General features: G+C 49.8%; 1 protein-coding gene across 1 annotated transcript in view; it reads right to left on the bottom strand.

Annotated features, from left to right (window-relative positions):
* Nucleotides 1–13,828, bottom strand: part of ITGA11 (integrin subunit alpha 11) — a 164,405-nt gene that overhangs the window by 71,331 nt on the left and 79,246 nt on the right. The window contains exons 8-13 of the mRNA XM_015414591.1: nt 13,118–13,149; nt 12,862–13,005; nt 12,343–12,491; nt 11,182–11,215; nt 9,583–9,748; nt 2,864–2,934 (exon numbers count right to left, since the gene is read on the bottom strand). Coding sequence (XP_015270077.1) covers nt 2,864–2,934; nt 9,583–9,748; nt 11,182–11,215; nt 12,343–12,491; nt 12,862–13,005; nt 13,118–13,149 — 596 coding nt within the window. The remainder of the gene's footprint in view (nt 1–2,863; nt 2,935–9,582; nt 9,749–11,181; nt 11,216–12,342; nt 12,492–12,861; nt 13,006–13,117; nt 13,150–13,828) is intronic.

Here is a 13,828-nt window from a genome sequence, read left to right as displayed (position 1 = left end):
GCTAGCCTCCCCCTGCCCCACACAATTTGTTTCCTTCTACTGGATCTTCCCTTGACAGTTTATCCACTGGCGTGGCATGTGATACTGTCACCCGCAACGGACCCCGTGCATTTTTACTATAATCTGTATTTTATGCGATACTTAGGAAAGCATCCCGTGTTTAAAAAGGGTGTTGGGCATGTGGAAAGGAAGCCTTTGCCAAGTCAGCAAGTGAAATATTCCAAGACCTGCCAACTTCTCCAGACTTGTCAAATTTGGCAGGACAACTTTGAAAGAAAAGAAAAAGAGAGAGAGAGAAGTACTCTTGTCCTTGTGGAAACAGCAAAGTAAATCAATATCAGTTCAAAGCTGCTGGACTGGACGGGATCCAGAATTGGCAGCAGAATTAGCACTTCTCTTTCCTGACCGGGGCTCTTGCGCCTGTGACTGCGGGAAAGCAGGCAGAAATTCGACAGATTTGCCTTTGCCTAGAGGGTCCAAGGTCGGGCTCCACCTGCGGAACATTATCGCAGTGGGAAGCGGGTAGGAGTTCCTTCGAATCCTTCCGACTGTCTCTGAAATGTGCATTTCATTCATTCGTTCCATTAATATCTTAAAGGTTAAGATAAAGGTTCCTTTGCTCGAAAGCCAGTCGAATCCGACTCTAGGGTTGCGGTGCTCATCTCCGTTTCAAAGCCGAAGAGCCAGCGCTGTCCAAAGACGTTTTCCGTGGTCATGTGGCCGGCGTGACTAAACACCAAGGCGCACGGAACGCTGTTACCTTCCCGTCGAAGTGGTACCTATTTATCTACTTGCAATTTCTTGCTTTCGAACTGCTAGGTTGGCAGGAGCTGGAACTAGAGACGGGAGCTCACTCCGTCTTGCGGCACCCGGGTCTCGAACTGCTGAACTACTGACCTTCCACAGCCTGCAGTTCAGCGTCTTAACCACTTGAGCCACCGCAGCTCCATAATAATTAATATCTTAAAGGAGGCTTAACACCAGCAAGAGTCATATACGCTCAGAATACAAGGCACAGAGCCAGCCCAAGATTTTTTTGGGGGATATGGTTGCCAACTCCAGGATGGGAAATTCCGGGAGATTTGGGGGCTCTATCTGATGTTGGGCGGCCAGTCGGACTCCAGACCGGAAGATCTGGTCCGGGCTTTGCAAGCTGTGGCTGGTTGGCTTAGACTGAGCCGGCTGAAGTTGAATCCGGCAAAGACCGAGGTCCTGTGCCTGAGTCGGGGCAGTTCAGGGGTAGGGATCCCACTCCTGACCTTCGGTGGGGCACCACTGGTGCCAGCGCTGGAGGTTAGGCGTTTGGGAGTGCTCTTGGATGCCTCCTTAGCAATGGAGGCCCAGGTAGCAGCCACTGCGAGGTCAGCCTTTTACTATCTTTTACCATCTTCGGCTGATCAGGCAGTTGGTTCCCTTCCTTGACCATGCCGACCTAGCAACAGTGATTCATGCGATGGTCATCTCGAGGTTAGACTACTGTAACGCTCTCTACATGGGGTTGCCCTTGTCGCAGATTCGGAAGCTTCAGCTACTGCAGAACACTGCAGCCAGGCTGTTGATGGGTCTCCCCAGGTGGGAGCACATCCAGCCTGTGCTGAGGACACTGCACTGGCTGCCAATAGCATACCAAATCCGCTTCAAGGTGCTGGTTCTTACCCTTAAAGCCCTATATGGCCAGGGTCCGACATACCTATGGGACCGCCTTTCCCTGCATATACCCCAGAGAGCACTACGGTCGGGGTCTCAACATCGACTGATCCTCCCTGGCCCCAAGGAGGCCAGGCTGGCTACTACCAGGGCCTTTTCCGTGGCGGCCCCATCCTGGTAGAATGAGCTCCCGGAGGAGATCAGGGCCCTGCGGGATCCGTTACAGTTCCACAGGGCCTGCAAGGCGGAGCTCTTCCACCAGGCGTTTAGTTAGGGAGCCGCCACTGCTATAGAGGCCCTTGGTCTTGACATCGAGCCGGCACCGCAGGAAATCACGAGCAGAACAACATCTGGGAAGTTGACATCTATTCTGAAAGCGAGCCGTCTTGGATAATTAATTAATTGCTATCACCATTTTGTGAATCTGTATCTGTTTTGTTGGGGGTTTTTTATATGATTGTATGATGTCTTAACTGTATTTATGCTTGAGTGGAAGCCGCCCTGAGTGTGCTTTGCGGGGAGGGCGGGGTATAAATGAGACAAATAAATAAATAAACCTGGGGAGGGAGAGGAGGTGCCACATAACGCCATAGAGTCCACCCTCCAAAGCAGCCATGGGATCTAATCTCTGTCGCTTGTCATAATTCTGACAGATCTCCAGGCACCACCTGGAGCTTGGCAACCCTCTAGAGGGTTATGGCTGCAACCAGTTACTGTCATTTAATAGGCTGTCCCTCCACCTGCTGACCTGACCCTATCTGGTATTAGGACAGGCCCGAAGAAGCTGTGGCTATGCTGGCATTTTGTCAGGGACAAACCTGGCCCTCAAGTACGGCTCCCCTCTCAATTTTCAGTCAACACATTCTCAATAATAAACGAGAGGAGCATTTTTCAGTATCACTTTCCGCGAAGCGCCAAGTAGAAACATATTTGAGAGTTTCTGGGAATTTCTGGACCGTCGCACCGGCCTTTTCTTTCCAATTGCATCAGGAAATGAGCTCTCGCAGCCCGCAAAGAAGCCGAGAATTTTGAGCGCCCTCCAACTCCTGATGGACAAATAATCCAGGTATTTTCTGCTACCATACATGGGCCTTCTGATGGACTCATACATCAAAAAACCCCAAACGTTTCGGCTCGCAAACGTCAGCCGTGCCATGCCAAAGACTCATGAATCAAATGTGGGAAAAGAGAAAAACAAGAGCATTCAGCCACTCACTTCCACGATGTGTGATGAAAAGCCCGTCTGGGACATCTCAAGGCCAAAGGATATTTCATTCTTGTTGGTGCCTAGAAATAACAAGGAGGCATGAAAAGACAGATCAGGCACACTCGGAAGAGGGAAAGGGTGAGATGCTACATACAGAAGAAGGAACAAATGAACCTCCCCTCTCCTTTGGAGTATTAAGGGCAAAATCTTAAAGCAAGTCCACTGTCAGGGTCCTTAGTCAGGTCACACAACACAGGGCTTCATGAGAAGATAACTGTTTATTGGTAGATCCGGTACTAGAGACACGTGTACAGCTTGCGTCAGGAATGGCCGCTAATACGAGGGCCACTGACTTATACTAGAATCAAGCATCCCCCCTGTAAGCATGAGCCAATGGATACATCTCCCGTGCACGGGCAAAGCAAGCAGGCAAAGCAAAAGCCGTTAACTTTCCCAGCCAAGAAAAACTGCAGCAGGAGCATCTACAAGGTCAAGCATAAGACAGCAAACAGTTGGTGAGCCAGGGAGAGCTGAGACGGAAAACGGGAGGGCACCCCTCCACATTCCAGACCTATGACAGGGCTACCTGACATCCACAAACTGCCGTGTGGCAGAGCGGAGAGAGTTCTGGACCAGGAACTGGGAGAGCTGGGTTCCAATTCTTACTCGTAGGGTTGCCAGGGAATCCCCCGTCCCTGCACCACCTCCGGCAGCAGGGGGAAAAATAGCACCAAAACGGAGAGGGGAAGTCATCAGCATCCCAACTTGCTGGCGTCACTCCCCTCACATCCAGCAGTGACATCGGTGCTTTGCGGAGGAATGCTGGGGATGCTGTGGAATTTGGGCAAAACTCTATGGTTAAATGCCCAAATGCCGGAGAGCCACCACCATAATCACGAACATGCTGATGTCACTTCCTGGACACACTGGAAGTAACACCACTATGTCACCACGGAGATCCTCCCCATCTTGTAAAGTCCCCCCCCCCGTCCTCTGCTGGCTGCCATGGGGGACCTGGCAACCCTGCTACTCTGCCGTGGTAGCTCACTGGGTGACCTCTGACAAGTCACTCTCTTGGTCTAACCAGGGGTCATTTCCTGTGGGAGCGCACAGGAGTGGAGCTTCGGCAGTAAGGAGCCCAGGGGGTGGGCACATGCAACAAGTCACAGCCCCTGCTCCCAGCAGCCCTCAGTCGGGCCACGAGAAGCAAGAAGCAGCCAGGTAAGTTGCAGAGCCCCCCCCCTGCCCTGGCCCGCCTTCAGGTACAAGCTCTCCCTCCTCTGTGAGGGCAGATCTGCCCATTCCCCCCCCCCAATAGCTAGCCATCCAAAACAGTCCAATGGAGCCTGAGCGGTGGGTGTTGCCATCTGACACACTTCCGGTGATGTCAGGGGGGCCTGGTATATGCAAATAAGTTATGCTAATGAGTTATGCTAATGAGCTCCTACACCTCTTTTTCTACGAAATGACCCCTGGGTCTAACCTACCTCACAGGGTCGTTGTGAGGGATAAAATGGAGGCAGGGAGAACAGTGTCGTAATGTTATGTAATCTTGTGTTCTTACAAGAGTAATTAACACGTGGGATTCACTGCCACAAGAAGGGGTGGTGACTACAAGGAGAGACCGTTTAAAAGGGAGACTGTAGAAACATATGGAGCAGAGGTCCATTAGTGGGCCTTAGCTGTAAGGTCTAGATGGAACTCTCAGTCTGGGGCAAGGGATGCTCTGTATTCTTGGTGCTTTGGGAGGGCAACAGTGGGAGGGTATAAATCCAATCTCCTCTTCCTCCTCCTCCTCTTTGGTGTAGTGGTTAAGTGCGCGGACTCTGATCTGGGAGAACCAGCTTTGATTCCCCATTTGTGCCTGGCTGGATGACCTTGGGCAAGCCACAGTTCTGATAAGAGGTGTCCTTGAAAAAGAGCCATTTCTGTCAAGAGCTCTCTCAGCCCCACCTGCCTCACAGGGTGTCTGTGGTGGGGAGGGGAAGGGAAAGGAGTTTGCAAGCCGCTCTGAGACATCTTTGGGTAGTGAAGGGCGGGGTATAAATCCTCCTCCTCCTCCTCCTCCTCCTCCTCCTCCTCCTGCTGCTGCTGCTGCTGCTGCTGCTGCTGCTGCTGCTGCTGCTGCTGCTGCTGCTGCTGCTGCTGCTGTTCTATGGGTGGTACAGGGACATCAGCAGGGGACAGTTGTCCTCACCGTGCATGGGTTGCTTGATCTATATGTATTTATGTTTGTCTGTCTGTCTATTTGTTTCTCTTCTTGTTTGTTTGATATCAAAATAAAAAAATAATAATCTTATGTGGGGTTGCTTGATCCCACAGACGTCTGACACCATGACATGCCACTATGTGACTGGTGGGTGTGGACAGTGTTGCTTCCAAGCCCAGTCCAGTTAGTAGAATAGGATTGTTTTGAGGTTTTTTTGGCCATTTCCCTTCTCTGCTGTGAGAAGACAGGATACCAACCAGTACGCCAACACCGGCTGTCCTGGGTGATGCGCTGACGTCTAAGCTGTAGGATGGGGCTGCCTTTGACCGGCAAAAAAATTGGTGCAAACAAGTATGAACAGCTGCAGTCTCGAGAGAGCAAGGAAAAAAAGAAAACTGGCACCTCTGCAGAGGGGGGAAACCCTGATTACTCAGACTTAATATAATTTCTTTTATAAGCTGGAACAAATTTGCACTTAAATTCACACCAGGGGTGGAATTTTGGCACGTCCATGGAAGTCCGCCACCTGCAAGGGCTTCTTCATTCTTTCCAGTGGCCGAAGCCAATCCCTCGGTGCGCTGAAATTAAATGAACGGGGGACGCCAGCATGCGGAAAGGATCGATGTATGCCTTGGAGCACATGTATCAGGAGGGGCTGTGGCTCAGTGGTAGAGCGTCTGCTCTTTGCGTGCTGAGGTCCCAGGTTCAGTCCTCTACATCTCCACTTAAAAGGGCCAGGCAGTAGGTGATGTGAAAGACCTCCGCCTAAGACCCTGGAGAGCCGCTGCCTGTCTGCGTAGACAACACTGACTCTAATAGATGAAGGGTCTGATTCAGTATAAGGCAGCTTCACATGTTCATATATGTATGTATTCTGGACCGCAGCAACTTTTGTGACGTGCACTTGGACTTGGAAGCCACAGCTCCGAGAAACCGAGTTGGAATTCTTCATTCTAAGATGTCAAACTACCCAAGCTAAGTATTCTAAAATTCCACTGAGTTCAGAAAGAGATAGGACCCCAATTAATTCTCCCATCAAAACAAATAAGCCTTAAAGGTGCTTTAGTCTAGTTAGATGGTATCTGCAATGTATATTTATATAAGCTGTTGTTGTAGATTTTCCAGGTTGTGTGGCCGTGGTCTTGGCATTGTAGGACCTGATGTTTCGCCAGTAGCTGGGATGGGCATCCTAAGAGGTATAACACAGAAAGACAGAAGAGACCCCCTCACTTCTGTCCACATACCATGCAGTTGTGGACAGGTTTACATCAGAACCACACAGTGTAGCATTCAGACAAGAATAAAATAACACAAAAGACACTGCAGACTTGGCCCACCTGAAAAATCAGCAGTGGCTGAACATAACCTAACTCAAACAGGACACAGGATCTTATTCCAAGACACTGAAAGGCTGGACAACACATCCAATTACCATGTCAGATTACACAGGGACAAATGAAAAATGGAAAAGAACTGTGACAATTTAGCGCTTAATAATATATTCATAAATCATAATATACAATAACAGAAATGTAAATAGAAATAGTGACTGTGCCCATCCTTGTAACAGATTACACAGGGAAGCCACTGAAATTCAAAAACATAAACACAATTTCAACAGGAAAGAAGACAGCTTAAAAATAAATAGGGCATGGTTTTCTGTCCTGAAAAACACAAAAGGCTCTACATCTGGCAATAGCACGAAAGATAAGATTAGAATTTCAACAGCCAATCCATATGCAAAAGAACCTCCTCAGGAAAGCTCCTCCATTAGCATGTTTCACCCTACAAGAGAATGGCTCAGCCCTACCCCACCTTCCCGAGTAGATACAAATTACCTGCCTACCATTTTTCTTCTCACCTTGACACAGAGAGTACTCCGTCTTTCTGTGTGATACCTCTGAGGATGCCAGTCACAGCTACTGGCACAATGTCAGGTCCTACAATGCCAAGACCACAGCCACACAACCTGGAAAATCTACAGCAGCTAATGAACTCCGGCCGTGAAAGCCTTCAACAACATGTATTTATATTATTAACATCTGACCCCCTAACTTGACTACCTGGCATCCAAAAGACCAAATCTTTCAGACGTCCATCTTCCTCGTTAGGAAGGAGGTCTATGGTTTTACACAGAAACGCCTCCCATGAACGACTGAGGCCCGATCCAGCTCTATTCATGTTCAGTTAGGCACGACTGCTGGTTCCATCTCAGGCTGCTGGAACACCCGCCTGTTCTGCTCACTCAGTGCCAGGGGTCATTTCCTGCAGGAGCGCACAGGAGCGGAGCTCCAGCAGTAAAGAGCCCAGGGGGTGGGCACATGCAACAAGACCCGCCCCCTGCCCCCAGCAGCCCTCAGTCAGAGCAAGAAGCAGCTAGGTAAGTTGCAGAGCTTTCCCCCGCCCCCCAGTCCAAGACAGTCCAGCGGCACCTTTAAGACCAAGTTGTTTTATTCAGGTACAAGCTCTCCCTCCTCTGCGAGGACAGATCTGCACGTCCCCCCCCAATAGCTGGCAATCCAAAACAGTCCAGTGGAGCCTGAGATGTTGCCTTCTGACACACTTTCGGTGTGATACAGAGCATTCTGCTGTGCCATTCTAGAGGTCAGGGTGGCCCCAAATTAACAGTGTGGGACCCACTGGCAACCCTGCCCCACACCTCCCTCTGCCATGGATGCCCAAAAGCCCTGATTCTCTCTGTCTTCTGCTGCAAACGCTTACCGGCAATGCGAATGTAGGGATGTGCATTCGGTTCATCCAAACTGAATGCACCCCCGAAAATGGCCCATTCGGGCTGCTGAGGGCCGATTCAGATTCTCTGATCTGAATTGGCTTGCCGCCGAATTTCCACTGAAATTCGGCGGCAATTCGGCCCCATTATATCCTATGGGCCATTGAAGTCAATGGTGAAAACATAGGGTATATCTTGGGGGCTAGAGGGGAGGGGGTTTGAGGGAGAGGCTCCAAACTCGCAGGGTAGCTGCTGGAGCCTCTTCCCGAGATACCCACCAAGTTCCAAAAACATTGGACCAGGAGGTCCAATTCTATAGGCCCCCAAACAGGTTGCCCCCATCCCCTCCATTGTTCTCTATGGTGGGAAAGAAAGTTACTTTCCCCCCACGGTGCTGTTAGTGGCTCTTGGGGGGGAGGGGGGGAGAGAATGAATATACCCTATGTTTTCACTATTGACTTCAATGGCCCATAGGATATAATGGGGCTGAAACTGACATTCGGCTGGCCAAAGACTCCCCAATCTGGTACTGATGAAACTGACATGTGGGAGTCTTACTGTCAGCCGAAATTGATTCTGCCCAATTCGGCGGAATCCGAATCAGCTGATTATTATTATTTTTTTGCACACCCCCATGTGTATGCCCATCCCGCCACTTCCAAGTTGCTACCACCCATCCAGCAGCAGAAGAAGATGATAATAGATTGGATTTATATCCCGCCCTTTACTCAGAGTCTCAGAGCAGCTTACTATCTTCTTCCCTTTCCCACAACAGGCACCCTGTGAGGTAGGTGGGACTGAGAGAGCTCTTTTGAGAACTGCCCTTGAGAGAAGAGCTCTGAGAGAACTTGTGAGTGACCCAAGGTCACACCACCAAGCTGCAGGTGGAGGAGCAGGGAATCAAACCCGGTTCTCCCAGAGTAGAGTCTGTGCTCCTAGCCACCACACCAAACTGGCTCTCAGCCAGCAGCTGGCTGAGGTGTAGGGGGGGGGGTCACAACCGCTGTGGCAGTCGAGTCCCGCAGGTGGCCGTGGGTGCTGGTTTCTGCCTGCAGATTCCCTTCCCCGGATTAGAGTACCGGTGATAACTACCAGGTAGATTTCACATCTGGATTATTTGTCGTTTTAGCTGTTATAAATGCCTGCTTCCCCAGATGCGAGTTCCAGTCCCACCACCTCCAAAGTCACTCTGAAGAAAAGCTCATCAGAGTCTTAAAAATCGGACAGTTTCAGAGGGTAGCCGTGTTGGTCTAGAGCAGAACAGCTCAATCTGCGTCCAGCAGCGCCTTGGAGAAAAACCAAGATATTCAGGGTAGATGCTTTGGAGAGTCAACCCTCCCCCACCTTCTGACTGAAATAGAAGGGGTCAGGGATTAATATTCCTGCTTCTGTCTGCCGAAGGGAGCTTTGATTCTCAAAATCTTATACCTCCAAAATCTTTTTGGTCTCTAAGGTGCTACTGGCTCAAAACTAACTGTTGAAACTCTGGATTTCTAAATGTGGAGGGACGGTTTTGAGACACAGATGCATACTTGGAGAACAGAATAGAAAGGGAAAATGTTGTAGGCTACTTTAGGTCCCAACTGGGGAGAGAACTGGGGTATACAGAGAGTAAATACAAGAAAATGTTTCCCCCTCTCCGATCTGTGCCAGCTCCAATTTCAAGTGCACCAGGGTTCCTATGAAATCCAGCCATTAACAGGACGCAGCCAGGCTTCTTCACAAAGCACAGCGGGCAACTCGGAGAACCAGACGGCCCCGGGAGATCCCGGCTTCGGCGCCACTCACCTTCCAGACTGAAAATCCTTTCACCGAGAGCATCGACGATATCTTTTAGAGCCGCTTCGTCAGTGACATTGAAGAAATGCTTTTCGTCGGGATCGCTCGCGATGAATTTTATTTCTTTCAGAAAGGCTTCGGGATTGATTCCTCGTCTGTTGTAATAACCGAGAACCTGGGATTGGGAAGCCGAAAGATAAATCTCAAGGATTTCCCCCCCCCCCGAATAAAATGCATCGGTCCAAAATACACAAGGACGGGGTTTTTGCAGTGCAAACAGTAAGACTGGAGATCAGTCAGAGTTCCGGGAGAACTCCACGCCCCACCTGGACGGTAGTAACTTTATACAGGTTTGCCAATCTCCAGGTGATGTAGAAACAACAGAGAGATCACGGGAAGGATGCAGACAATGAAGAAAACAGCCATGATGTAGTATTATGAACATATATATTTAAACTGCTGTTTTGCAGTGAGTAGTATTTCTTCAACAGGTAATCAAGATGTATGCACAGACACAACGGAATTTGCATGTATTCCCGTTTCACATGGCCGCTTTATCTCAGTGTGCTGCGTGAATAACATTAGTTTACACGTCAACAATACTAATCCATGAATTTAACACTCAACATTCTTCCCACTTCAATGAAACAAATTCTTAACATGCTCATAGTAAGTTAAGTTCAGGGATTAGTGTTGTTGACGTGTAAACTAATGTTATTCACGCAGCACACAGAGATTAAGTGGTCATGTGAAACAGGAATATATGCAAATTCCGTTGTGTGTGTTCGTACATCTTGATTAGTAAAGGTAAAGGTTCCCTTGCTCGAAAGCCAGTCGAGTCCGACTCTAGGGTTGCGGTGCTCATCTCCGTTTCACAGCCGAAGAGCCAGCGCTGTCCGAAGACGTTTCCGTGGTCATGTGGCCGGCATGACTAAACACCAAGGCGCACGAAACGCTGTTACCTTCCCACCAAAGTGGTCTCTATTTATCTACTTGCAATTTCTTGCTTTCGAACTGCTAGGTTGGCAGGAGCTGGAACTAGAGACGGGAGCTCACTCCGTCATGCGGCACACTCGGGTCTCGAACTGCTGAACTACCGACCTTCCACAGCCTGCAGTTCAGCGTCTTAACCACTTGAGACACCTGATGAAGAAACAACTACTCACTGCAAAACAGCAGTTTAAATATATATTTTCATAATACTACATCACGGCTGTTTTCTTCATTGTCTGCAATCTCCAGGTGACGGCTGCAGATCTCCCACTGTTACAACTGGTCGCCAGATGACAAAGGTCAGTTCGTCTGGAGAAAATGGCCTCTTCAGAGGGTCGACTATACCGCATTAGATCCTGCTGAGGTCTCTCCCCTCCCCAAACTCCGCCCTCCCATGGCTCCACTCTCCCAAATCTCCAGGTATTTCTGAACCCAAGGTTGGCAACCCTATTTTATCCCCCACACTGTACTGCTGCAGAGTATCAACTGTGTGTCTTAAATGTACTCCGGAATCCTCAGCAAGACACGGGGATTCCGTGGCAGATGCTCGGGAGTTTCCTGACACATAAATGCATGTAGAGAATGTCCTCTGAAGACAGGAAGTGTGAAAGTCACTGAGTTTTGAGAAGCCGCAACGTCTTTCTTCCTCCTGGGAATACATATGGGCGAACAAGGGGAAGAAGAGAGATGTCCGGAAACCCGGAACTCTTTTGCTGGAATCAGATGAATTTTTTAGCATTGCCTGATTGCATGAGTAGCCCGCGTTTCTCCATCAAGGAACTCAAGAGTCTGAGCGGTGCAGGGGCTGGACCCAGGGTCGAATCTCTGCTCTGCCACAGAAGCTTGCTGGCCGACCATGGGCCACTCACACTCTCTCGGCCTGGCCTACCTCACAGGGTTGTTGTGAGGATAGAATGGAGGACAGAAGTATGACGTAAACTGTTCTGAGCCACGAAGAAAGGCAGGATAGAAATGTTTTAATAAATAAATTAATAAATGTGAGTCCGCATAACGGGAATGAATGGATGGACAAATGAATAGCCAGGAGAATGTGTGTAGTACAGCCAGGAGATCCTATGATTGTCTGGCAGCCAGAAGTTCTAGCTCTTTTAGCATTATGCACCACTAAGTTTGGTGTATTGGTTAAGTGCGCGGACTCTAATCTGGGAGAACTGGGTTTGATTCCCCACTCCTCCACTTGCACCTGCTGGATGACCTTGGGCAAGCCATAGTTCTGACACAGCTGTTCTTGAAAAAGAGCAGCTTCTGTCAGAGCTCTCTCGGCCCCACCAACCTCACAGGGTGTCTGTTGTGGGGAGGGGAAGGGAAAGGAGTTTGTAAGCCGCTCTGAGACTCCTTTGGGCAGTAAAGGGCGGGGTATACATCCAATCTCTTCTTCTTCTAAGTGGAGAGCTAGACTTTTTTTAAAGGCAAAAGACATTTCAGAGGTGGTTTCCCCTTGCCTGCCTCTGCGTCACAACCCTGGCATCCCTTGGATGCTACCCTTCCTCTTCTTCTTCTAAGTGGAGAGCTAGACTTTTTTTAAAGGCAAAAGACATTTCAGAGGTGGTTTCCCCTTGCCTGCCTCTGCGTCACAACCCTGGCATCCCTTGGATGCTACCCTTCCAAATACTAGCCAAGACCGACCCTGTTTAGCTTCCAAGATCTGACGAGGTCAGGTGAGTCCGGGTTATCCAGGTCAGGGTTTTGGGAAATTTCTGGAGATTTGAGGGCAGAGTCCGGGGAGGATGGAACTGTACGTCACGTGGAGCTTACCGTGCAAACTCGATCCCGTACGCGGTCCGGGTTTCCGTGCCTCCCCTCTGCTCGATATGGCTGGCAGCGGCCACCACGTCCTTCACAGACCTGTAGTCGTTCAAGTGAAACTCGTGCACAACGTTCTCCCCGTATTGCACGACTCCAACCTAGGTTAAAACAACAACAACAACAGCGGGCCGGTTTTGAGGAGTGAGCCATATCTGGACGAAGAGAAAAGGTCCATTTGTCATGGCCAAGCCAAGCTTTAGCAGCGTGAGGTACGGTCACCCTGTCCGCCATGTCATTGGTGACCTCTGCCCAGAAGGAGGAGGAGGAGGAGATTGGATTTATACCCCACCCTTCACTCGGAGCAGCTGACAATCTCCTTTCTCTTCTCCCGACCCTGTTTAGCTTTCCAAGATCTGACGAGAGCAGGTGAGTCCGGGTTATCCAGGTCAGGGTTTTGGGAAATTTCTGGGGATTTGAGGGCAGAGTCTGGGGAGGATGGAGCTGTATGCCACGTGGAGCTTACCGTGCAAACTCGATCCCGTACGCGGTCCGGGTTTCCGTGCCTCCCCTTTGCTCGATATGGCTGGCAGCGGCCACCACGTCCTTCACAGACCTGTAGTCGTTCAAGTGAAACTCGTGCACAACGTTCTCCCCGTATTGCACGACTCCAACCTAGGTTAAAACAACAACGACAGTGAGCCGGTTTTGAGGGGTGAGCCATACCTGGACGAAGGGAAAAGGTCCATTTGTCATGGCCAAGCCATGTTTTAGCAATGTGAGGTACCGTCCCCCTGTCCGCCATGTCATTGGTGACCTCTGCCCAGAAGGAGGAGGAGGAGGAGATTGGATTTATACCCCACCCTTCACTCGGAGCAGCTGACAATCTCCTTTCCCTTCTCCTCCCCTAGGGGCGGATTAACCAGGGCTATTTTTGGGCACAGGAACGGAGTTCCGGATGGCTCCCGAGTTGGCCACGCCCAGCAGGAACTCATTAGCATAATAGGCCACACCTAACAGCAGACACTCATTAGGATTGGCTACATTAGGGGTGTGTGGCCTAACATGCAAAGAAGTTCCTGCTACAAAAAAAGCCCGGGGTTTTGACAACAAAGTAAACAGAATAAGAAGCAAAAGGTGGGTGTGGCTGGATGACCACACTTCTGGTAACATGGGTGTGTGTGGCCTAATATGCCAATGAGCTGTGCTATCAGGGGTGTGGCCTAATATGCTAACGAGTTTCTGCTGTTGGGTGTGGCCTATTATGCTAATGAGTTCCTGCTGGGCTTTTTCTACAAAAAAAGCCCTGGGATTAACCATGAAGCAGACTAAGCACGTGCTTAGGGCACCAGGGCCAAAGGGGGCACCACAAAGTTGGGAAAAGGGTGAAAAGGGGGGAAAAATGGATGAAGATTTGTAAAAAATATATATCGATTAATCTAGTGCAATGCACAGTGATCATGTGGCACCCTAAGGTCTTCTTCTATTTTTTTGTGGC

The sequence above is a fragment of the Gekko japonicus genome, unplaced genomic scaffold (genome assembly GCF_001447785.1).
Source record: "Gekko japonicus isolate JY-2015 unplaced genomic scaffold, Gekko_japonicus_V1.1 scaffold698, whole genome shotgun sequence".
Taxonomy (NCBI): Eukaryota; Metazoa; Chordata; class Lepidosauria; order Squamata; family Gekkonidae; genus Gekko; species Gekko japonicus.
Note: the sequence above shows the minus strand (reverse complement) of the source record. Positions and strands in the feature narration are given on the sequence as shown.